Source organism: Nelumbo lutea, chromosome 3 (assembly GCF_056320005.1).
Source record: "Nelumbo lutea isolate HS-2025 chromosome 3, American lotus-T2T, whole genome shotgun sequence".
Taxonomy (NCBI): domain Eukaryota; kingdom Viridiplantae; phylum Streptophyta; class Magnoliopsida; order Proteales; family Nelumbonaceae; genus Nelumbo; species Nelumbo lutea.
In genome coordinates this window covers 107,336,835-107,364,016 of record NC_142686.1, presented here as the reverse complement: position 1 = coordinate 107,364,016, position 27,182 = coordinate 107,336,835, and the positions used below count along the sequence as shown (strand labels likewise).

Here is a 27,182-nt window from a genome sequence, read left to right as displayed (position 1 = left end):
AGTTGTCGAGGCGCTGAGCCAAGATCTCCCTCGGTGACCGAGGTGCCAAGCCGAGGTCTCCCTTAGTGGTCGAGGTGTCATCTAGCTCCAGCTTGATTCAAATTAGAGACTTGAGCTTGAGCTTAGAAGTTCGAGATTAGCTCAGCTCGAACTCGATTACTTTTGATTGTAGGTCCCCTAGTAGTCGAGATGTCGAGCTGAGGTCTTCCTCAGTTGGAGAGAGAGAGTGTGGCATTCTTGTAATTTGAAAGAAAAAAAGCAAAAGAGAGAGAGAGAGAGAGAATTGGTGTAGAGTGACATTTTTGTAATTTCTATGAAAAAAAGGCAAAAAATAATGTTAGATTCTATTTCCCTCATCCTTAAGCCCTCTTACGTACACATTTCAGCTTAATAGATTTATATAGATAATATGCAGCTCTATCGATAGGCTATAGGGAAGGCTGCCCTCAAGGATCACAACTTTGGCTAGAAATCGGAATTAAGCAATTAATGTCATGTTTGGTTCATTGCTCTATGCCCTATTTTTTTAATTCTTGTTCATTTAGGGAAAGAATGAGCAAGAATGAATAACATTAAAGTGTTGATTACAAAATTTTTGCCATGGGCCACATTCTTTTTATAATGAAAAAATATGCCCATAGCACAAAAAATTGAGGTAACCTACATCATGAAATGCCCCATCTTGCTCATTTTCATTCTTTGAGGAAACTTTGCCTACAAAACTACTACAATAGATGTTTATTAGCGGACTACCATGGAAAGTACTTTTATAAAAACACTTTTATAAAAGTAATTTTACACGAAACAACTTTATGAAAGCACTTTGACGAAAGCACTTTTATAAAAGTACTTTCATGAAATAATTTTTGTAAAAGCACATTTATAAAAGTAATTTTACATGAAACAACTTTATGAAAGCACTTTGACGAAAGCACTTTTATAAAAGTACTTTCATGAAATAATTTTTGTAAAAGCACTTTTTATGAAAGTACTTCCATAAAAGAGAAGTATTTTTATGAAAGTACTTTTATAAAAGCATTTTTACAAAAGTACTTAAATTACTTTTATAAAATTACTTTTAGAAAAACACTTCTATGGAAGTACTTTTATAAAAGTACTTTTATGAAAACACTTTTATGAAAGTAGTTTTATAAAAGTATTTATACTTTTACGTAGGACACTTGTCAATTTGAAAATAATTCATTTTTAGGAAAAAAGTGTTTGGTTCATAGTAATATTTTTCTCATTCTGCCTATTTTTACCCATTCTTGTCCATTTTATAATTTCATCTTGGGTAAGAACGAGAAATAATGAGAATTGAACCAAATATGGCCTAACCCATCCCATCTAGAATGTTCTTAGGCCAAGAGCCCATTATAAACTTTGGAGCCCAATTATGACTCAAATAAACTTACTTCCTTCATGTTAGAACTATTCAATATAAGATTTTTATATATATTAAAAACATAATGAAAATCACTTTTGGGTTGTCTTTTGAACTAATAGACCAAGCCGATAAATTAACCCAAATTGATTCTTCATAGTAGGGTCAATTTTACTAGTGGTTGGTTAGTTTTGGATGTCAAATTTCCCAACCCAACCAAGTTGGTTCAATTGGCCAAACAAATGAAACCAAACCGAACTGACCAAACACCCCTATATATTCCATTTATTTTAGTATAAAATAGTAATTTTTCAATCCATCTTTGATTTGACAATTAAATTATTTGAACCATCACCTAACCATCGTACTAGGTCCAGCTCTACTAAAACCTGTGAATTAGTAAAAAACCATTGACTTGGTCAAAACTCATTTGATCATGACAATTGGACCATTGACCCATTCAATCTAATGATCCGATCATGAGTTGCACAATAAATCTATATGCAAACTTTTGGATGCCATAACTTTATGCTCCAATGTCTAACTGGGGTGATCTTTATTTCCCATATAAATAAAGCAATGACCATTTTAGGCATAAAAATCCATTATTAAAAAGGGCATTTTTGTCCCATTCAAGTATTGGCAATTTCCCCTTAGGTGGGAAAGTTATTTATCCACTTAGGAGATGGGTACCACTTACCCGTGTAAGTGGTACCCAGGAAAATAAACTTTCCCTAATCCCCACATAAATCTGAAAAAAGAACATGCGATTCTTGGCCAATGAGAATCAAAATCCCATCCACCAACTCCCCCTCTCAAAATTAAGAAAAAGTACACCCCCTATATTCCAACTTTGAACATGTGGGAATTCGACTATTTCATTATTTGCCAGAAAAGTCCGAGTATGTAGTAGCACAACCCAAAAAAATAACTTATGGAAAACCTAATATTAAGTTAATTAAAGATATTTCCTCACTATAATTCATGGATGATTCGTGTTTATCCTTGCAATTGTAGATCCAAGGGTTATTCTCAATCCTTTGGTAATCGTGTCCTCTTGCACCAATCATTTTTTCCTCTATTTGAGTGGTTTTGAACTTCGTTGGGCTATGATTGGTTGTGGTGCAAATCTGAACCAGATATAAATTTTGCACCTAGTTCAGTTTTGCATTTATTTATTTCTAATTATAATTTGCATTTTACCCATTACAAAATTTGTACTTGTTATTTCATTTTCACTCACTAGAGGTATAAATTTAATACATTAAAATGATATATTTTTTGCACCACCTTAGTCCTCCTTCAATTCTCTCTCATATAAAGTGCAAACGAAGGACCACACCATTTTACTTTTCACAAACAAACAAGATAATATCACATTTGAAGGAAAAGTAAATCAAATTTTAGAAAAATTTACACTCAACCTATACTCTCATGCATTTGCACCAGTGCAAATGAAATATACACCACAACCAAACACAACCTTAATAACTTTACCTTGATTTTATTTTTGTTCTCTCTTATTTGCTCTAAAACTAAAAATAGCCTAAACATTGAATAGCTGCTAAGCAACAACATTTTTATTCTACCGTGCAAAATGAGGTTCAATTACCTTGATGGTTCTCTAACCTCATATTCACGTAGAAGTGTGCAGGTTAGACCTATTCATGGGTTGGGAAATCCTACCCAAAGTCCAAGCCCAATAATATTTGATATAATAAAAACATGTTATATATATATAATGTTATTCTCCTCTTTTCTAGCTCTATAACGAGATCTTTCAAAACTATGGGTTCCAAGGTCATTTAATATAAATAAATCAAAAATTTTGAGTAAAAAACAGGCTTTATAGTAGGGTCGAGCTCAGGCCTGAATGTATTTTGTTAATAAAGAAGGCAAAGCCTGGCTCAACCCGGCCCATGAACAGGTCTAATGCACATATAGGGGTGCAACTTGGGTAGGTTCAAGTTGGGCTTTGTCAAAATGTGAATGGGTCCAAGCCCAAAATAGTGCAAAATACTAACTACTAACTCAAGCCAACCAGAGTTGCACCCTATGCACATGAGACCCATACAACCAAGAGCCTTGTCCCTACAAGGTTTTGAGGGAAGCATATGATTAGAAAATATAAATAAAATATTGTAAGTTGAAACATAGATTTACACATGTATTTGAGGTAGATTAGATCAAGTTAACATTTCTACTAACTAGACAATCTTATGGGGAGTGGGATCTGCTTACAACAAAAATTGTACCAACATAGTGCCAACATGATTTGTCCACACATTTCACCATGAGGCTGGGACCACCATGTCTATGATGTGTGGATACAAATCATGTTGGAATGTGTTGGAACAATTTTTTGTTGTGAGCATATCCGACCTCCCTAAAACTGTTTAAGATGTCAATTCTTGGTTCAAACAATTCTACCATCCAGTCTAGTTAATGTTTGACAATACTAGTCAAGTGTATGCAAGGCAACATTTTTTGGTAAAAGCACAAGAAAGGTATGTGATGGATGGCTATAAAGTTAAACATGTAAAATTCTTGCAACAAGATTAGTAGAGCCTGCATCTTACAAGTTTTGCGACTTATGGAGTTTCTAGAGCACTAGTGTAAACTTGTACATCAATCTATCTCTACCCCTCTTTCTCTCTCAAAATGAATGGTTTCCTTTGACTTATTTCATTTAGAAGAGGGTTTTAGACAAGGTGACCCATTGTTAGGGGTGCTCACAGTTCGGTTAACCGAACCGTGGGGCATTTTTTGTAGCCGAACTAGTAGTACCAGTTTTCCAAAAACTGGTAACTGAAACCTATCGGTTAATCGGTTGACTGGTTGGTTCATCGCTTTTTTGTTTTCTTAATTTTTATAATATATATTATAAAAATATATAATATATAATAAAAATTTATAAACATATATAAAATATTATATTTTAAATAATAAATAATATATCATATATTATAAATAAATATATGTATGTAATATACATAAATATATATAAAATATTGTTAGACAATGTATGCCCTTAACTCCAATCAGATTGATGTACATTTGACATTTATTGTAAATGAATAAAAGTACATAATTGATTCACGTTATATCTAGTATGTTTCTGCGTAATTACCCTTAAACTGGACAATTATGAGACTCATGTTATTTTAGAATATTCTTAGCCATTTGATAAACTTGGGGATGTTTATCCTGCCAAGACTGACACTAATGTTCTTAGCCATTTGATTTCAAACTTGTTTGAGATTTGTTTTGCAATATATATATATATATATATATATATATATATATATGTGTGTGTGTGTGTGTGTGTGTGTGTGTGTGTGTGTGTGTGTGTTTAAGAAAAATGTTTGCAAATGTTTTAATTTAGGGATCCATCTAAGTAGAGAGTGTGACATTGTACCTTGCAACCAAAGGAGAGGTCCTCTCTTGTCGGGCAGTGCTTGATCATTATGGACTGAGAGGTTAAGTGTAAGACCATTTAGGGATTTCATACCTGATGGGCTAATCTCACTTAATACCATAGTCCTCGGGCCTTCATAAGGTAGCTGGACTTAAGGACCATTTAGTGTAAATGTTGGGTCCATTAAGAGCCTGCTGATGGACTTAGGGTTCACCGTGTTCAGTAGTGAATTTGGCCAGGCCTTGTAACAGAGGCTAGGCTGAACCCATATGGCTTTTGTGAAGATCAATGTAGGGTCCCACGCCATTCAAAGAGAGCCAAGTTAGTCAGCAATTAAAAGGGAAAATGAGCCCACTTACTTAATGGGCCTAAGGCCGAAGATTAATATGATTAATCAATATGGGTGAATCTGGGTTTAGATATGGGTTTGGATCATCAGATAAGGATAAGAGGATAAGTATTATCCATTTAAAGAGTCCAGATCCAAATAAAGATTTGGATTAGGAAATCCTAATCAAATTAGGAGATAAGCTCTTTAAGATCTATTTAAATAGAGGAGGGTGTACTGCAAAAAGGTTACATACTGCTTTCAGTTCTCCCTCTCCTTCTGCTCTTGCCGCCATATACCCTGTTCGATCTCCATTCTTGGACTGATCAAGATTGGATCTTGATTATGATTTTTGTAAGAAAAATCAGATCTAAATTCATGCTCACTTCCCTTGCCTGATCCTTGTTGAAGGATTGCAGTTCTTGTTGAAGGACTGCATTGCTGATCCTATTTCATCTCAAGTTGCGCCATCTTCAGTGGAGGCAGGATTTGGTACCCTTGTTGGGCGTGAACACCTAGTTTGGGAGTTACGTTTGTGGATTTCGTATCAGGTATTGCTCTCTCTTATTTTGGTTTCAGATCTGGTCCGGTTTGGATCAAGAACGATCATTGAAAATGTAGTTTTTCTAAAACTATGAATATGATTCTTGGAAGGGAGAAAGAAAATTTTTGAAATTTTGCCTAGCCACCCTGCATGGTTTGGCCATCCATATGATGGATCTCCCTTCCCTTCAAATGTATAGAAATATATGTGTATCAGTCGGTTCAGTTAATTGCCAGTTTTTTATATTGGTTAACCGAAACCGAACTAGTACCTTTGATTTTTTAAAAACACCAAACCGACTGGTTTAGTTAACCAATTTTTTGGTTCGATTTCGATCGATTCAGTTTGTTGACCTTCAAACCTCCACCCATGGACGGATGGGCTTCTCAGGTTGGTGATCGGTTTGAAGGCATCAAATGGCCCAAAAGGACCTTGGATTCCCAAGTGTCCTAGTGACTACACATCTACTAGCCTTCACCTAATTGGTTGATGGGTTGCTATATCTAAGGCAAGTAAGTGTATGACATTGTGAGCAATCATGCGAAAGCAAATAAGTTTGGCAAACAAATTATGCATAACATGGACACATGTTTGAAGTTTCAAATCCTAGAACTATTGCATATACCCTAATTGATTTCTAGGTGGCCATGCTTGAGTAATGCAACTAGTTCTTGCTTTATTTCATAACCCAATTGGGGGAGTGCATCCTAGTTGTAGTTTGAACTTACACAATATCAAGCACAATGAATCACAACATGAATGGAAAGCATATTTCAAAAAAAAAACTTTCATTTTTGGGTTATTTTCCTTGTTTGGCAAGAGAAAAAATCTGTCGGAAGATAATGTAAGTGGGTGTGTAAGGTGAGCACCAAGCAAGCAAAATATAATCAAGACAACATGGTGATTTATCTTTTGATGACAAAGGAAATGAGCATAACAATGATTATGTAAAATTTACTTCCATGAATAGGGAACGAAGATAATTTTTGAAAAATAATGCCGAGCCCATGAGTATTTGATAAGGAATAAAGTGAAAAACTTTTAGATGAATGATCAAAAGACTAACTCCAAGAATCAAAGGTTGAGGTATGAAAGTCTTGTGTCTTGCCTAGAAAATTTGCAACAAGCTTCAACATATAAATAAAACATGCTAAATTAAACTTTGACATAGATGGAAATGGGATTAACCAGTAGGTCGATGACAATAAACTTATTGTTCGGTACAACACAGAAAGTTAAGTTGGGCAAACATAGAAAATATCATGATATGAGGCAAGGTGTGGACAAAACAAGTTTAACCAAGATCCAAGTGAGTCGATGACAATAAACTTACCCTTCAACACAACATAAAAGGTAGGGCAAAAAGTTTAGGTGAGAAACACATATAATGTGTCCGATACAAGTTTAACCAAAATCCAAGGTCAAATGAACTACCATCCATTGTACAACTATACCAACTTCTTAGCTCCAAGTTATTACTGTTCCCAAAAATTAAATACAAACAAAGATCACTATGCACATATCCCAATATCAATAAACAAGGCAACCACCACCTTAGACTTGCTAGTTTTTTCTGTTCCTTTGTCCTTTGTTTGTTTACTTTTGGTAACAACCAAATCTTAGCAGTTTACTAGCCTTTTAAAACAAATAAACCAAGTCTGTTGACCTGATTCTAGATTCTCCTTTCCCCAACAGAGGTCTGAAATCACCTGAGACATTGATGTGGGTAGCTAGCTAGCCTTCTGAAACCTAGTGCTACCAACAATCTTGGGTTAAGTTCAAGACTTCAATCATTGGGAAAAGAACTCAAAACCTCTATCCTACCCCTTTGTTGTGAAACCAAGAGCCTGCACCTTTCCTCTCTTTCCTAACACTTCATTAGTCCTAAAGCAGCTTAGGTACCATTAAGGTCTAAAATTTTCTTCCACAAACATGATTTTAACACAGACACATTTAGCTAGGCACCAATAGCAAGACCTGAGATTAAAGCTGAGCATCAACCACTTTTTATAATCCTAAATCACAGAGGTTCAAGCTTGAATTGAGTTTGAGGATTATCATGCTGCATATGGGTCCTAAAGGAACACCAAAGCCAATTCCAAGGGCTACTAGTTGATATCAAACTTGAGGGTTAGAATGCCTTCTTTAGTTGTCCTTCTTTTCCACCCTTTCCTATAAGAGATTTTGCTGCCCAAAAGCAACAAAAGCACAACTCAAACTTGACTAAGATGACTTTAAAGCCCCTTCTTTACTCCCCTTCTTTGCTTTAAAACCAACCAGGACTTGCAAAAGTAGTCATTTCCACCATTTTCAAGACATAGGTTTATACTTCAATAACAAAGGGTGAAATTACACATACGTGCTTCAGAGGATACAAGCTAAAGAGTTCCTTAGTCCCATTTAAAAGAGAGCACCTTCAATTAATTGAAGCCATAGTCTCCAACCTTCAAGATGAAGACCACCATAAACAAAAGATTTCAGAAACCCCAATGGCATAGGGTGGCAAGTAAGCATATTCTAGCTCTCATACTTTATGATTTTTAACTCGCAGTCTACTATGAAAGTACTAACTTAAGCATCGGAGCGACCTCGTCGGACTAGCCACCCCGAGCTCTCTGATCGTCTCCTTGCAGATCAACCTTGTCTGTCGTCTAACTAGAAGCCAGGTCACCTCTAGCGGGGAACAACTAGATCACGCTACATCACCATACATGTTGACATTCAACTTCAATTGCAAAACATGATTAATAAAACCTTGTAAATGTGCATAGCTGAAACAAAATTGTGATATGGAAAACTGAGATTTCAAACCACAATCAGCTTTAAGACACAATTATATTGGAGCTTAAGGTTCAATACTATGAGAGCCAATGCATTATGAGGTTAAACTTGTGTCAAAGCAGAATTTGGTTTTTCATGCAATTATAACAACAATCAATTAGTTGTTAAGGCTAGAGCTGCATTTATTTGAGCACAAAATAAAGGAAATTGTATATAGAAAAAACACATTACTTTGCATGCCATTTTCTTCTTTTTTCCTCTTTTTTTTTTTTTTTATCTTGACTTGCTTCAATAAAAGTAGAGAACCAATCAATTTATTTTGGGAGACAGACATAATGGTCAAAAAACACAGCTAAACTATAGTGACAAGGAAATTACAAACTAAAACATGAAACTTGTTCAAGCATCAAAATGTAGGACTCCTTACCAATTGTAATTTAGTACGAAAAAGAAAAAACAAAGCCAACCATCCTCCTTGTTGGAAGCTGAAATAAAACAATAAACTTTCAAATAGAAGATACCACTCTCTAAAACAAAACTTAAATCTTTGAAAACCTGTCAAACTTGAGATTAGACTTGTAACAGGGTTTGCACCTTGTAACTTGTTCTAGATTTAAAAATGGGTTTGAGATTAGTTGTTCAAGGTTTCATATGAAAAAAAACTAAATTTTAGCCATCCTTCCCTTTTTTTTTTCTCTTTTTTTCCTAAAATAGAACAATAAAGAATTTAAAGATAACAAGGCTCATCTTGCTATTAAATCCAAAATCAATTTGCCTAATAATAAACAATCTTGAGATAACCTATAAATCAAAAAGCCCATACAGATAACAAAACATTCACTAAGTTGTAGTGATACAAATAGGACCCATTCAAGTAGAATTAAACAAGAGCAGGTACTTGAAACAAAGTCAAGAGTTGTGAAATCTCTAAGAAAATCCTTCGGTGAGAGAGAAAGAGAGAGCCCTTGCCTTTCAAGGGCTCACTTTGGCTCAACCCCAGTGGAGTTTCCATATGTGAAGCTGAAAATTTGGCTAGAAGCCTCTTGGAGTTGCCACTCACCATGAACTCATGGTGTGAGTCCCTCCCTAAAATTTGTATAATTTTCTTTTGAAATTTCTCCATAGTGACTCCAAATACCTGGGCTGCTCAAATCTAGACTCTGGGATTCTTGGCCTAAGAGAGGGAAGGGGTGAGGCACCCCTATCTCATACATGATGAATCCTTAACGACATAACTAACGTCTCTTGCAAAAAAAAAAGAAAAAAAAAAAAGATATGAGAAAGGAGTAAAGATGAATCTCCATGAGTGCTTTACATCCAATAAAAGAACCCTTAAATCATAGAAGTGCTTCAGGTTGGAATCCAACAAAGTTGGTGATATTGGGGTTCCCCCTTCACACCTTTCTTGGAACCAACCCCTACTTGAGATGAAAATGGTATAGAGCTTTAGATGGACTCTTCATCCCTCCATTTTCACCTTAATAATCATAAAAGGCAACCCAACAATGAACAAAAACTTAACCGAACATGTAGAGAGTGAGAGAGACTTGGTAATCACCATTTTGCTCAATGCATCTCTCCCTTCTTCTAATTGGTCACCAATGAGGGTGGATTTAATGGGGTTCTCCCTTCTAACCTCTCTTGGAACGAGTTCATGCTAATGAATGGGGAGATACAAAAGTCAAAGACACTGACCAGACCTCACGTCTTAAACATAGCATGGAATAAAACCAAAATCCAACATGGGAGAAGATTACCAATGTTTGTGTTTGAAGTAGATTGTAGAGAACTATGCATATATATTTTTTTTTGAGAAAATAAGATATTATGCATCTCGAATCTCTATTTTGCTTGGATCCTAAATAATTGCTACTACAACTGGAGGGAGGTGGGATCTACTATGGTCTTGGGTTGATTTCAGTTCAATCCTTTGGTGTCATTAGAATTGACCTCAAGGGGATAAACACTAGAGAAAGAGGGGCTAGCAAATGTAGGTTCGAGGACAGGTGATGGTTTAGACCCTTATTTAAGCATGCTCCTGACTAGCAATTTTTTTCTGCCTTGAATCTCTCTTTCTCCCGTTTAAAAAATGTAGTAAGAAAAAGGAAGAATGTAATACAAAAAATGATGAAAGGGGGAAAAAGGAAATAAATTAATTGAAACCTCAAAATATATCAAGAAATCTTGTATGGTGGCAAGAATAATGTGTCTCGAGAGTAGTTTTTTGAGAGAAGTTAGATAGCTCGGTTCCCAAGGTTCTCCTCATTATGGGTTTCCCCTCCCCTCCCTAATTATTGGCTTATTGTAGGGGAAGTTTGGGTATTTAGAAAAGATATAGGGGTATGAGAGTCCAAGAATTTCATAAGCAAGGGCATTTTGGGATAAAGGGAAACTGAAGATAGTTTAGATGCTTTGGAATTTTTGGGGGTAGAAGTGTTCAAAGGTGATAAGAATATGAGTATTTTGGGGAGAGGGAGGGAAAATGAGGGGTATTTTGGATATTTTGAGGGTTCTCAACGATAAACTAGTCCAATTAGGGTGAATTCAGGGGTATTCTAGGTAAGAGTAAAGGTGAGGGTTTAATTTTGGATATTTCCAGGGTTCTTATGGATATTCTATTAAAAGCTACAAGAATGAAATATTCTCATCTAAGGGTTGGCAGATTTGTGTGGCCAAGATTACCTCTGGAAGGGTTATCATGTTAGTGCTAGACCATAGGAAAGTTGTGCATAGCAAGGACAACTTGCGAAAAGGAATCTTGCCCGATTTGAATGTTAGAGAAGGAGTTTTTAGGTGAAATTTGGCAGGGTGGGGTTTTCATGGGTCTTGGACTTGTTGGTGGGATCCAATGGGTCTAAAGAATCTTGTATTTAGGGGATTCATGAGATGATGACTCTTGATCAATGAGAAGAGCTGAAAAAGAATGTTGCTTTGATTGAGGGGTAAACGAAGATATTTTAGGGCAAATTTTGATAGGCAAGGGTTATAGGGTACCTAGAGTCTTCTAGTAATGTCCATTTGGTTAAATGAAGTGTCCATATGGGAGGTTATTTATAATTTAAGGGGGTGAGGTATTCAATTTTTTTGTGGTGACACCAATGGCTAAACCAAACCAAGGTAATCTATCTAAAATAAAAATAGGAAATAAGAGAAGTTAAGGCTCCTCTTACCACAAAGCTCATATGGACCTCCTCGTCCTCTTCTCATCTCTCACACAAGTGATTAGTTTTTTAATAATCAAATTCTATGATGCATCCATTGCACCGTGTAACAAAAGATGTGATTGATTGAATTAATGTGATGGTAAATGTAAAATACACTTTTGTAAAATGTGAACCAATGGAAAGTAAGAAAATTTTAATGTCATTGGTTGAGATCTAAATATAATGTGCAACTAATGTTATTAAATGGACCATAGTTGAACTCTAATTAAATTAAATTATCAAAAATACAATAAGTCAAAATAAAAACCCGTAATTGTTTCTACAAAATCCATCATTACTCAAATAAAACCCTCTATAAAATCCATTATTACTCTCTACAACAATCAATCAATCTCTCTCTCTCTCTCTCTCTCTCTCTCTCTCTCTCTCTTTCTCTCCAATTGTCAATGTTTGTTACATATTCCCTCCTCCATTAAATCTCTAATTTCCTCTTAAATCCCTCTAACACTCTTAAAATATTTTGGCTCTATCTAATAAAGCAGGGTATAAACTTGATGGACATGGGTCAGGCTGGTGTTTAAAGTTTAAACCCTAAATCCTAAAATCTATATTTGAAGAATTTAGATTTTAATTCAACTATGGTCCATTCACTAATAAAATTAGTGTGTACAATTTAAATTCTGAACTCAAAAACCCTTAAATCCTAATTAAATTAAGTGTGTAAAATGGGTAGTACTCCAACGTGATAGGAGCCAAGTATTTCGCAAACTGGATGGCTGAATGGCTTAATTAAATTAATAAAGAATATATATATATATATATATATATATATATATATATATATAATGTATCTCTCTAGAGAGGTCTTTACATACATGTTCTTGGAAATCTATAGTCTATGACTATATAAATGAAGGAAATGCCAATGTCGTGTCCACATCTTAAGATGCATGAATGGGGAGCTTGCATCATTATTCAATAAAGAACACTTCTTCGACCAATCAATAATCAATATAGACTTGTGAGCGAGAAAATCCTTCTCATGCTCTTCATGCCCATCATTAGTTCTAATCTCTGGCCCTACACACAATAGATATCCATTTGGTTATATATATTTATATAGAATAAGATTCACATGCATTCGATCGTTCAAGTATCAATCCAGAATATTGTTACAACCAGCTGCGGTTTCTGTGTCCATGGAGGTCGTCGTGTCCATCTCAGTCCAAGATGTAGTGAAGGAAGAACCAGTAACACTGTTTTCTCCCAAAAATCCAACCCCAGTAGAGAAAGTTTTCCTGTCTAACATTGACCAAGCAGTGGCGTTTCCTGTTGAGACAGTCTTCTTCTTTGAAGTTCCTCCATGCAAGATTTCATGGACGCTAGGTATATCAGAAAGAATGAAGAAATCAGTGTCTGAGGTGCTTCTCATTCCTTACTATTTCATGGCCGGCAGGCTTAACTTCAACCTTGAAACCAAAAGGTTGGAGCTTGTCTGCAACAATGCTGGGGTCCCCTTTGTGAGTGCAAAATCAAGGCTAACATTGCAGGAACTCGGAAATTTATCTCTTCCCAACTCAACCTTCCATCATCTCATTCATCGACCTGATCGCTCTCTAAGCCTATCAGAAAAACCAATATTCACAATTCAGGCAATCTATGCTCATAAGCCTGTCAATTCAAAAGCAGAATATCTCCATGAAAAAAAGCTCTGATTCTGTGAAATATGCTGTGTTTGTCCAATGTTTTGCAGGTCACAAGGTTCGAATGTGGAGGTTTCTCAATTGGGTTCATGACAAACCACAGTGTACTTGATGGGAAATCAGCTGGTGAAATGTTTCAGAACCTTGCCTCCATTTGCAGCGGGGAAGGCCTGAATATCCAAGCCATCTACAACGACAGAACATGCCTGAAAGCAAGAAACCCACCTCAGATCAAATACCCACATACTGAGTACACAGAGAAATTAGAGATAGCTTCAGTAACTTCCTCATTCTCCTCTCCCAACCAACCCACCCGACTGTTACAGTTCTCCAGAGAGTACAGTCACCAGCTCTTCTGTTTTACCTCTAGCATGCTCAGCATCCTCAAAGGCAAGGCCATGGTCAAGTGTTCAAACTTTGAAGCCATTGTAGCTCACCTATGGAGAGCAAGATCCAAAGCAGTGTTTGATAACCCAGATGAGACTTCAACCATTCTATTTGCAGTGGACATAAGGTCCAAGATATCTCCCCCTTTACCACATGGGTTCACAGGAAATGCTGTTGTCACAGCTTTTGCCAATGCAAAGGTGGTGGATCTGGCTGAGAAGCCACTCTCTTTCTGTGTGGAGCTGGTGAAGGGAGCAATAGACAGAGTGTCAGATGACTACGTAAGGTCAGTGATAGACTGGTTAGAGATCCATAAAGGGGTTCCTGCAACCATAAATGGAAATTTCTATTTGTCAGCTTGGTGGAAACTGCCTTTCCATGATCTCAACTTCGGCTGTGGAAAACTCATTCATTGTGGGCCGATTGTGAGTGGGACTGATGAGTTTGTGCTGTTGCTTTCTGATTTCATGGGGAATGGGGGAGGGATCAATGTCTGGATGGGCCTTGAGAAAGAGAAGATGCAGAGATTCATGCTTCACGTCTATGAGATATGAGACGTGGGGCTCTTCTCCTGAAAGGAGAAAAATTTGTCAGAAGACTGGTCAGTGGTCACCATCCAGAAACTAATAGCATCCATGAACAACAGACCCATCAACTGACCCTGTTATTATTCAGGCTTTTCTTTTCTTTTTTTTTATCCTTTTTTTTTGATACTCCCACAAGACTGGATTATGATAAGCATACTCTTGGCTATCTCTACTCAAAATATCTTAATATGATTCAGCTTTAATTGAGGAAATGCTCCTTTCAATGGTGGATAACAAAGCCACGTTATCTATAGTATAGTGAAAGTTTCTATTCTTTCAAGCATGCATATGCAGGGTGTGCCTCTTTCAGAGGTTTCCTTGTCTTTTCCTTCCTTTCCCTACCTTTTCCTTCAAACCAAACATAGCTATCTTTCTGCATGAACAATATATTTAAACAGAAATGATTTAAGGGGCCATAATTTAACAATGGATATGGCTGTAAATGCAATATTGGAATAATGGTAAAGGAAGCATGTAACCAATCTCATATAATTGAGGCATAGCTTACACTATGATGATGAGTATTCATATACAGTGGGTTATCTACAAGCTGTTCCTGCATCCATACCCATGGGACATTATAGTTGTTCATTGGGAATATCTTCCTTGTTATTCATGTTTTCCAATAACCGTAGTGGTGTTTTGTGGGTACAAATTGATGTAGGAACAGTTTGTGGGTAACAGGTCTAGAGTGAAATATTAAATTTGAACTAATATATTATAATCCTATCATATTGAATTTCAATATCTAATGCTCCTAAAATTATCATTTATATAGCTAAGTGGAGGTTGGGTTAAAAAGTAAGTAACTAAAACTTGAATTGAAATGTTAATGATCAACTGAGTGGTGGCCAATTGGTACGTTCGCTGGGTAGTCCCATCGTGGCATGTGCAGATTCGAGTCCCGCTATTACCACCTTCAAGAATAATTATCGTGTTGTGTTAAATACCAAAAAAGAATCTCTAGTGCTCCTCCAAAACTCCCAAAATATATTTTTTTAAAGATTTGTAATAGATCCAAATCTCTCCACCCCATTTCTCTTGAAGCCCTACATCTTCTACTCCCTATTTCATTTTTTTGTTTAACTTAGCCTCTCCAAAAGAAATTTTCTGACTCCACCACTCATCTAAGCCATCAAATCATGGATTAGATCTCGTAGAAACAATATATTAAGCACATTTATTGAGCACTTGATATATATTCTGACAGTCAAAAGTGGTTTTTAATTCTTTTCAAGGATAGGTGGGAGGTATTTTCAGGGACATAATTATCGTGTTGTGTTAAATACCAAAAAGGAATCTCTAGTGCTCCTCCAAAACTCCCAAAATATTTTTTTTTTAAAGATTTGTAATAGATCCAAATCTCTCCACCCCATTTCTCTTGAAGCGCTGCATCTTCTACTCCCTATTTCATTTTTTTGTTTAACTTAGCCTCTCCAAAAGAAAATTTCTGACTCCACCACTCATCTAAGCCATCAAATCATGGATTAGATCTCGTAGAAACAATATATTAAGCACATTTATTGAGCACTTGATATATATTCTGACAGTCAAAAGTGATTTTTAATTATTTTCAAGGATAGGTGGGAGGTATTTTCAGGGACATGGTGTCAAAAAATTTTCTAAGTGCTCATTTAACGTGCTTAATTACAATCTTGTGCATGCCTACCTGATCCAGACTGATCGAATCATGCCTCGAGATTGAAATACATCGATCATTGAAGGAGATGACTTTGCACTCCCAGGTCGAGTTCTAACTTTAGACAGTCAAGTTCAATGCTTGGAGCTTATCGTGCAAATGCAATGCCGCTTATCAAGTGGGGTTTATCTACTGATAGATGATGCACCTTTTGAGATATTCGATGGATTAACCTTAGCAGGAATGCTGGGAGGTGGGAGGTGATGCCAAAAGCAAAAAACTATTTTGTTCCCTTGTATCCAAGATTGATGGAGATGTGACTTTCTACCAACAAAATGCTCCCAATACTATCCCAACAGTCCATGAAGTTGCACATTGGGAACGAGTTTGGCTTTAGTCAGAGCAAGCCCATGCTCACACCGTTCCAATAGCCTCTTGGAACTTTGCATTGGGAATATCTACTCATGAAGTAAAGCACATAAGTAGGGAGATATTCCCAATACAAGGCTGTAAAGGTTGTTCGAACAGGCTTTGCTCTGAAGCCAAACTCATTGGGAACATCTCCTTTGTCATTCACGAGAGGTGTTTTTGATGTATGGTTGCAATAGCTGTTGGGAGGTTTGTTGGCAACCTGAATTAGTTTAGATTAGGAATGACAATTTTCCAAATTTTCTCGATTCCCGTGGGGATCCACCCCGAATGGGGAAATTTTTATCCCTGTTAGCGGGGACGTGGAGATCATTCCCCACCCTGTGAGATCTCCATTGATATATATGTATGCATATGTTATATATACACATATATCTATATATTGATATTTTTTCAAATATGGTTGGATATTTTCTAATAGGATTATAAATTTTAATTATTTTATTTTTAAAATAAAAACAAAATGGTTAGTATTACAAAAAGTCATGGAGAATGGGGATAACATTGTCCCTATTAGCGAGGACGGTGATAGGGTTTCCCTTTTCCGTTGTTATTACTATAAAATTTAAGCGACATATATCGAAGTCGCTTTGGTCGAGTGGTTAAGGCGTGTATCTGCTTTCATAGTTGTTAGAGAACCCATTTAAGTAAGCGGGGGAGGTCTTGACTTCGAATCTCAATGAAATCAGTCATAATTTATATATAATTAAATAGCTAAGCGATCCGTTCACTTGATAGTCGAACTTATTTCATCAATCCGCGGATATTGGTTTTAGCCATTTTTTACTTTTTAAGTCAAAACAGGCTATTCATCCAAACTGGATGTAGGCAAATAGCTTTCATAACTCAGTTGGTTAGAGCACCCGTTTAATAAGTGGGAGGTCTTGAGAAGCAGTCAGTGACCTGTTCACTTGGTGGTTGAATTTATGTTTTCATAACTTGCATGCAGATAAGATTCAAGATTTATGTTTTCAAGGCTTAAAAGCACAATGCCTCAACGTGGGATTAAATGTGTTTTGGCTTTAGTTTATATTGTTTTAAAGGAACTCTTACCATGCGCTGGACACTTAAAGCATTATATATGCCTTTGGAGTTTTTTTAATGCTACAATTCCCCTTTTATTGTGATAGATTCCTTCACCTATCTATGTTCTTAGCTAATACAGAGCTATAAAAATTTATGAGGTAGAAGAATTTATAACCCCATCAAAAAAAGAACTCATGCCAAATGCTCAAAACACGTACATCACATTCAACCACAATTTTGTTTTTTATAGCCCAAAGCTCAAGAAAAAAAGTGAAAGCATGTTCAAATGGAGCATAACCCCAAACCATAAGGGGTGAATAAGTCAATAGGTAAATCTATGAGGCCTTAGTCGTCGTCATCATCATCATCTAAGCCTTATCTCAACCATATGTGGTTGGTTACATGAATATTGTTTTGCTAGTCCATTCTGTTTAGTGCCAGTATCCATTGCTAAACTATTGACACTTAAAAATCATTTCTTACTACTTATACCCATGTTTTTTTTTTTCGGTCTATCCCTCACCTTTCTAGCTTCCTTCAACTTGTAACAAATCACTTCTTTTTATGGGCAGGTGTCATTGGCGGTGTTCTATGCACAAGACCAAGCCATCTCATTAAACCATCTATTGGAGATATTACTAAATCTCTACGAGCGACTTCCATTTCTGATCCTATCCGTTGTAGTTTTTTCATTCATCCATCTCAGCATACACATTTTTGCCAAATTCATTTTCTTGACATATTATTTCTTAATTATTCCATACTAAGGTGAGGCCATAATATTTGACTGAAATCATAGTGATAGTACAATTAATCTAACAAAAAAAAGTACTAATCAAAACATAGAAAATTTGAAGAGTTCAATAACATTTCACCAACAGAGGGAAATGCATTCCAAAGGAGGTAAGCAATGGTCGGAGCCTACTATGTGGGCTTAAAGGGAAAAACCTTAAAATATGTTAAAACAAAGCACTGAGAATTGAAAAGGCAATCAATCTGTTACTTTAGTTAGAGTTTGTAGCATTGGTCCAAGCCCTATTCTCTCAATATAGTGCCCACACCACTTGTACAAAGAGGATGGGAGGAATCTTAGCAAAGTGGGTGGGCTACTAGGCTGGGCATGGCCTCTAAAGAAGGGGAGAGGTGTGGAATGTTACGTCTTCTTAGGATCCTCAAAAGACTTTCCACTTCTAGGGTTTTTACAAGTTCCTTTCACGAATTTAGTGCCCACACCACTTGACAGATTTCTTTAATCCCTTGATTGTGTTGGATTCCCCTAATAAAGTCCAAACCCTAGATGGGTCAATGGGGAAAAGTGCTTCTCTAGTTTTTTATACAATAATGATTGTACATTTTGTACTGGAGTATGGAAAAAAGAAGGGTACGAGCATAAGCTAAAAAGCAAGTTTAGGAAACCCACAAGTATGTTTTTCCTTAGTTTTTATTTTTTCCTCCTCTTTGTTTAATACTTTTAGCCAGACGTCTAGAGATAAGCTTCATTTGTTTACTTGGATGATGATGCTTATTATGGACCACACGCCATGTTTTAACTTGAAGAGAAGTCTCAACTCTCAACTTGCTTGGTTGGTAAAAGCTTATTGGCAGTGTTGAGTGTTGACACCACAGACTTGGGGTTCCACACAACCCGTCTTAACGCACTAAATCATCACTACTTGTGTCTCATCATTGGTTGGTTGAGCAGGAACGAAAATGGTCTTTTGCAATTTGAACATATAGATACATGTAGAGAGTTTTAATAGATTTCTTTCCCTAGAAAAAGGCCAAGGGAACATATTCCTATGAGTTCTTGGTGGGAGAATAAGTAAAGAGGAATCCTGAGGTATTTACGCAACTATTGGTTAGGACAATGGTGACCCATTTGTTTATGTATGTAGCCAACCGGGTTAACCCACCTCACCTTGCATCTGGATTATAATATATATGTGTTTTAGCAATTGACACTTGTTTTGTATGAATGGGGGGTCCAAGGAATCTCGGTTATATGACCGGAATGAAGGTTTGGAACTTTTGCAGAAATTTTGCTTGTATTTCAATCAATTTTGTACATGGACCAGCTCCCTTCCCCGGCGAATTTGTCATACATACTATAGCCAATTGCAGAAAGTTAACTGAAGAGTTTACTTATATTTCAGTCAACTTAGGCCGCGTTTGGCATGCATTTTCGCTTTGGCTGTTGGCTGTTTAGAAGCCCAGCAACCCCGTTTTGTCTTTTTCCGTTTAATTGGGGGAAGTTCTAGCCACCGAAAGAATGTGCCCCAGAAGACACAAGAAGCTCGATTCGAACTTATTTTGGAAAGTTAGAAATGCATCTTTTTGCCATTTTTTTGTCTCGTTTTCACATAGAAAGAAGCATCTCCAACCAAACGGATTTATTTCAAAAAAGATCCGAACTTATTTCGAAAAAGACTTGCCAAACGACACTTTAGTCCTTTGTTGGTTTTTGAAAAAAAAAAAGAAAAAGACTAAATAATAGATATTAGGGTTCGACTCTGATGTCGATCAGAAATACATGATACCAGAAAATCTTTTTACCAATCAACTATCATGATAGAAATGATAGCCAATTTGGTGGATTTTAATCAAAATTGATGGGATGGTTTTGATTGGTTAAAAACCCTTTATGGTATCATAGATTTTTCCTTGATAGATGGAACATAAAGCTTGTACATTGGAGAGGGCGGCTCAGTTGGCAACATCTTGAACAAGGGCAAATGTGGATGTATCGGCCTCTATTGGTGTTTTTTCTCTATTTTTTATGTTTTTGTGGAATATGGATTCGATTTAAGGCCGGTCTACCCCCTGCATCACTACTGTCTGACCTGAAACACCCCTGTAAGGACGTATCAGGAAGCCAGCCCCCAATACGATACGTACTGGCCAATCATACACCTACTGATGTTGATCATCAGAATTTCTCAATGATGCTATCTCAGTCAATCATGGTGTGCATTTCAGCACCATATATGTTTTGCTGCAAATCCATATATGAACTAATGCCAAAAGGCCCAAAAACCCAATAATCTGCTTATCGTTTAGAGAATGGCACCCTTTGTGCATTATATGTGTTTCGAGTTTGCATTCTCCTTGAAGCTAGCCTAAGAAGATTAATGCACATAATTAACTATCTTCAAAGTTTTTTTAATTAATTTCCCTTTTACCAACAAATAGCTTAGATCTGCTCCATGTGCTAATGCAGTCTCAGACTCAAGCCAGGATTGCCATTGCTTCTAAAGGGTTATAGTAACTTAAATTAATTGCTTTTAAGGGTAAAACAAGAAAGAATGCAAAACCACTGTCTGAAAAATGGATAATTTCACCCTGTTTCATAGACCCCAATATTCTTTAGTTCAACACACTTTGATGCATGATTTTTATATGAAAATCCTAAATTTTAAATCCTAAACTTATAAACTTTAACCCTAAAACTTAAATTTAGAAACCTGAACTCTAAACCCTTAAATCTGTCAACCCTAAATTTTAACTAAAAATGCACCATTTGATTGGACACAATTCCTTTAACCAGGAAGGAGCCAATAATTTCTCAATTAAACCACTTTCTTAGACATTGTTTGAAATAAATTAATTTTACTAAATATATAAGGGGCAAAGCTATCTGTTTATAAAAGCAATGAGATTGTAGCTTGTATCCAGTCATGTTCCATCACTCAAAGCAATTACTTTGGAAGCAATTATATAGGAAGATTGCTCTTAATAAATGCAACTTTAATATTTGGTAAATTTTCATTGAAAATTTGATAGAACCCTCTCCATCGATCTACAAATGATCGAATTATAAGCTGAGGACGGATTCGACATATTTAAATGGGTTTAAGAATTGAATTACCTACTTTCACACCAAATTAATTATGAGCATTTTAATTTAGTGAACTTGGTTGGCTTAAAAAGAAAGAAAAGAAAAAAATAGTAAACTTGGTAATAAGATCCCTAATTAACGAAGATTTGTGAATTTGATGGATGAGATTTGACCAATCAAAGCACCCCATAAATTTGATAAATACCATTAGATTGGTCACTTCTTTTATAATACTGATTGATTGACTATAAGTTTTTCTGGTATTATAGTCGAACCCTTTAAAAAAATACAAATATAAAGGCTAACCATTCCAAACAGTACTATAATATGTGAAAAAATACAAATATAAAGGTTAACCATTCCAAACAATACTATAATATGTGAATGGGTTTGCTAGATGAGTCATATAGCAAAAGGACATATGAGCTTTAGAAATATCCAATGTCATCCATTGATTTGATTATTTGTTTACCAAACAACTGGAGCTCTAGAAATATCCATACTTCAGCTTTGGAGGCGGCCAAAAAGAACTCCACCACATGCTCGGCACACGACCTTTATCATAATGAAAATTCGAGCCTAAACATATGGGCCCTTTCTTCTCAGTATTTCTTTTCTTAATCCAAAATTTAGTACTACAAGGATTACATTATTTGGAATGGAATGGAGGATCAATGCAGGATGAGGGCAAAGAGCCGACATGTACTAAGACTCTAAGACACTAGATGGAAGCTAATTTAGGGCGACCCTTATCTCATCAACGGTCTGAAATGGCTGTCTATCTCATTCCTTCACATGGGTGGAATTGGGAATGTCCTCTTCTGAGACTGAGAGATGCTTGATCCATTTAGTGGGTGTTCTCCAATTTGAATTCCTTTTCCTTGTTGTGTGAATTCAAAAACAAATCAGAAGCATCTGGCTGTTTAAAAAGAAAGATTCTTAAAACAAAAATGTGTTGAAATTTTTGTTTGAAAAAACATGTTTTCATCTGATAAACCCATGTAATGTTTGAAATAACCTGTTTTTATTTTAAAAATTAACTATCATGGCATCATTGTGATGGTTTAAAAAACAATAAGGCTATGTCTGGTTGCAATGCAAATAAATTTGCACTGGTGCAAAATTATGGCAGTATAAATTCTTACATTTTTTGTTTCAAATTTTCACTTATTTTGTTTGATTGCAATACAAATGGAATAATTTAAAACATGAAGCAAAATAAAGTAAAATACAACACAAAATTAAACAAAAATTTGCATTCCCATGCATTTCTACTAATGCAAATAAAATTGCGATGAAACTAAACACAGCCTAATAGATTTTTAAAGCAAAACTAACTTGTTTTCTTCTCAAATAGAACATGTTTCAAATTTCCTTTTACTGATGTGACAATTTTAAAAATAAATAAAAACCGAGACATCCATGTTGTAGACCTACCACTTAAGTTTTATAATGGATGCTCATGTCATTCAAGCCTATGTAAAGCTAATTACCATAATCACAAGCCTCAAAGCATACTTTCATGTGGTTATGAATATTTGGCAAACACTTGTCATGCCAAATTAGGGATCTGATTAAATGACTATATATGTATCCTTCCATCCATCTGTTCTTATTTATTTATTTGTCTAAATATGCTCCCAAAGTTTTAGTGGTTATCACTCTATTCAGTTAACTACTTTAGGGAAATTAAAAGTCAATAAATCAAGGCACTTAATGAACATTGATTGATCAAAATTCTTTGACATATTGTTTTAATATCTTTCTTAAATATATGGCATAATAATATCCATGGTACATCCGCTGCATTTTGTGTACTAAAAGACGTGATTGTGATTGGTTAAACATGATGATAAGTACATCTTATTTTATTAAACGTAAAAAATACATTTTTCAAATGTGAACCGATAAAAAATAGGGGTTTTTATAGTTCAGTCCAGTCCTAGAAATCTTAGCTCCACCGTACAGGTGGGGTAAATCTTGACCGTGGATGTAGGATGCAGTTTATGGGGGGTACTAATAGGCTAAGAGGGGGCTATCATTTCAGATTTCTGAGGGGGACTGCAGTCTATTTATCCCTAAAAAATAAACAAAATTTAACATAATTAACTGCGATTTGGATTTAACATAATCAATCATGGTGAATGCATTACTTAAACTTTACATATGTTGATGAAAAATTATTCGAAAAAATATACTGCTATCAATTGTAGAATTCTGAATTCCATTGCAACCTTATACAATTCAAATAACAAACACCCCACCCTAAAATATCAAATCTCGCCTGTAAATTGACATCAATTCCAAATTGGCACCTACCCAATTGTACAGTGGGCATAAGAATTGTTAAGCCCATAGAATGGCAGCATGGTTAATCCATATATCATCTATCCACAATCAAAATGATTCCCCATGTACAGACAACATATAATGTATACAAGGGATTGATTACTAGCTAGGTTTTTAGGGTCTAGTAGCATAGGATCTAGTTTTCATTTTAGGAATCCGGAGTTCCGGGACAAGATCACAAGCTTAAGAAACTTATATAAATTAAACCCAAGACAGATGAGAGAAGTTCTGCCGTCGTATTGAGTGACATCTTCCCGTTTGAAGTGTGTGATTTGATTGGGAGACACCCCTGTGATGAAGACCTAAGCAGTAGGTAATCCAACACCAGGGTTTCTTTATGCAATAATCAACATTTGTTTAGGTATTGTTTGGTTGGATTCACAATGCCACAAGCACACGTGCACACACCTAGTCCGTTAGTTCTTTGCTTATTTATTCATTTCCTACATTGTTAAGGCTTATTGGGAGCATAAAAGATGAAAGACTAATTACATGGAGAGGGGGACCATTAAATAGGAATGTGAACATTTTGATCAAATTGGGTTTCTCTTTCTCCTTGGAGCCTTTCACTGTTCAGATCAAAACTTTAATTAATTTGCTCCAAAACTACCTCAATATTTTTAGCTCCCCGGGGAATGGGCTTAGCTAATTTTATTACATAAATCTTCAATATTCATGGGAAGATATTCCCAAGATTGCAAGAGACTGTTGGAACGGAGTGAGCACAGACGGACTTGCATTGGATGAAGCCGAACTCCAACCCACCAAACCCAAAATTCTCAACAAGAAAGAGTACTAGCTCTTGCCTCTTAGTCTGAGTCAATGAGTCATGACCTAAAAACTTTACCATGTACATATGTATATATGAGAAGCTTTTATATATATATATATATGGACTATATTCCTTCATATAGAAAAGAGCTTAGGTGGAGGAGGAGGAGGAGAAGAAGAAGAAGAAGAAGCAACGTGTCTATGTATGAAAGCATCAAGTTTGATCTATCTCTAGAGATGGTTGATAACATTCGAGGCCGTAGCCCAGATTGGGAAGGCAATAATAAGTACAAGAGTACTGCAGGTGGTGGAGCTTCTGCGATCCGTGGTGCCTCAGCCTCAGCAGCAGGCGACGATGGGAGCATTAAAGAGCAAGATCGGCTGTTGCCAATTGCCAACGTGGGGCGGATCATGAAGCAAATCCTGCCACCCAACGCCAAGATCTCCAAAGAGGCAAAAGAAACCATGCAGGAATGTGTGTCTGAGTTCATTAGCTTTGTCACTGGGGAGGCATCTGACAAGTGTCACAAGGAAAAGCGGAAGACTGTGAATGGAGATGACATTTGTTGGGCTCTCGGCACACTAGGCTTTGATGATTATGCCGAGCCCTTGAAAAGGTATTTGCATAGATATAGGGAGTTAGAAGGAGAGAGAGCAGCTAATAATCAAAACAAAGGTGGCAGCATGGAAAATAAACAAGTAGTAGCATCCATCTTTGCGAGTGATCATCAGACCAGCAATCAGCAACCTTTCTCTTCTACTCCTTTGAGGTTCAATGTGATTGATAAGAGTAATATTAGATCTGCCTCACATCCATTTTAACATCTTGGGAAGAAGAAATGAAGAAGCTAAGAAGTACTGTGACATCTATCTACTAGCTGCTAATTTGTATTTCTGTACAAGGTTAGGTATCCTGGGTTTGATCATTAATTGGTTTACTAGTTGTTAGAGTGAAAATTGTGGATGGTTTTATGCTAACCATCTTGTTGTGTTGTGTCTCTGGGTTTTGTCTTTGTGAATTGTAGTATGAAAAATAATTATGGTTTTGATTAATTTAGTTGATCTTGCTAATGGGGTTGTACAACATTATTTCAGAAGCTGATGATCTCTTTACCTTGATTTGAATGTTGATCGAAATTTTGGTGATGAAACGGATTATAAATTCCCCCCTCTTCAACTACTGGAAGTAGAATGGAGAATTGTTAGTTAATTAGGTCAGTCTCCACAACCTACACGTTTGTGTTGAGGATATAAGACTATGATTAGTTTTATTGCTAGACATAGGGTTTTGCTTTAGCTTTCTTTTAGGATCACAGCCAATTAATTGATTGTAGTGTATTAATTCTTTATCAGTTAGTACTGGTTTATTATGATGATTACATTAATTTCATATGAAATTTGAGCATTCTCTCTTCATTTTTGTTCAACAATGTCTCATCCTCTGGTATATTTTTCCCTCATTTCTCCTATATTCTCTTCAAATTTTGAAACTCCAAACTGGCAACCAAACGAGATGTCTAGCTATCAGTGACCTTATAATTAACTCATTTATCACCCAAAAAAATGCTAGGTTGTGCATTTAATTCATATCTAGGGTTAATTATGTGGGTTCAAAATCTGAATATGTGAAGTAAGTATTAACCAGTATTTATGTAGATGTAGAATAGTCAAAGTTGACCAAGGCTACATCTTCCTATAGGCTGTAGGGAATAGGGGTTAGGGTTTCCTCCAAGTAGTCATCCCGGGACCAGTGCTACGTGCCTCAACATAACATGATTTGTCCTATAAAAACCCATCAAATCTCGAGCATGTTGACAATTACTATATTCAAATGGATTGGGTTATCTTCCCACAAGTGAGGATGACTGGACTGTCGAGCTAATTGGAGTTTTTGAGGAAAAGCTAAGAGATTGATCAGAGAGAAGATTAGTGGTTCTAGGTCTCTCTCTCTCTCATTCTCACACACACGTATTAGGTTAAGGGTTGGATCCTTTTTGAAATAAAAGAGAAGGCCATCGATTTGTGCGCCCCTTGTTTTTGCTAAAAGGGAGGAATTGTAAAGGCACAGCTGTGTCCATTATTATAAGCAGAAGAGATGAAGTTTAAAAGAAAAGAACATTTGTTTTTGATGGCACGTTCATCTTTATTACACTATCCACAGTTAAAATGGGGCTATATATTTCATAATAACTGACCTAATTAAACAGAGAAAAATCAGCCTTTAGAAGTAACCATCATGGATTTTAATTTAGATACACAGTTTAATCTTCTCCCATAAATTTTGCTGTTTTAATTTGCCTTAAACTTGAAGACCCAATTTTTTTTTTTCCTTCCTACTCTTTGATGATGGATTTATCTCCAAGGTGATGAAGATGAACTTAGTGTTTACAGTCTAACAACAATTGAAATTTGAAAAGTAAAAGAATAGGAGCTAGTGAGATCTAGGACCACCCTCAGAAGATGAAACATAGAAATTATTATTAGATAGGATACTGCACAAAAGGACCAAATTAAAGAGGAGCAGCAGAAACTGGACCAATTATACTTCAATGTCGTACTATGTACAGGTCTAGCTTCTTCTTTTAAGGATAATTATATTTTGTGGAAGTAAGGTCCCAGCGTTGTACTAGGGGAGCTCTCTTCTTCATGGAAGACACCCTATGGGCTCATAGTATGGGATGCTGATTGGTGCACGTAGTTGGCATTGCACGGTTTGTCCAGCAAGTGTCACTTAGAAAAATGTGAATGCCCGTATATACCTATATTATTAATGGTGAAGCCACACTCACTATCCCCCTCTTTGCAGCGAACTCTTTGCCAGAGCATGTGGCTTAGGA

General features: G+C 36.1%; 1 protein-coding gene and 1 pseudogene across 2 annotated transcripts; both read left to right on the top strand.

Annotated features, from left to right (window-relative positions):
* The first annotated feature begins 12,779 nt into the window (after positions 1 to 12,779).
* LOC148867450 (acyltransferase GLAUCE-like) lies at positions 12,780 to 14,520 on the top strand. Its single transcript, XM_088980691.1, has 2 exons — positions 12,780 to 13,271; positions 13,373 to 14,520. Exons 1-2 carry the CDS (start codon positions 12,819 to 12,821, stop codon positions 14,261 to 14,263), a joined length of 1,344 nt encoding a protein of 447 aa, XP_088836817.1. The 5' UTR covers positions 12,780 to 12,818; the 3' UTR covers positions 14,264 to 14,520.
* Positions 14,521 to 24,472: 9,952 nt separating this feature from the next.
* On the top strand, positions 24,473 to 25,415 carry LOC148867449 (nuclear transcription factor Y subunit B-1 pseudogene; annotated as a pseudogene). Its single transcript, XR_016110571.1, has one exon. The product of XR_016110571.1 is annotated as a nuclear transcription factor Y subunit B-1 pseudogene (transcript).
* The last annotated feature ends 1,767 nt before the right edge of the window (positions 25,416 to 27,182 follow it).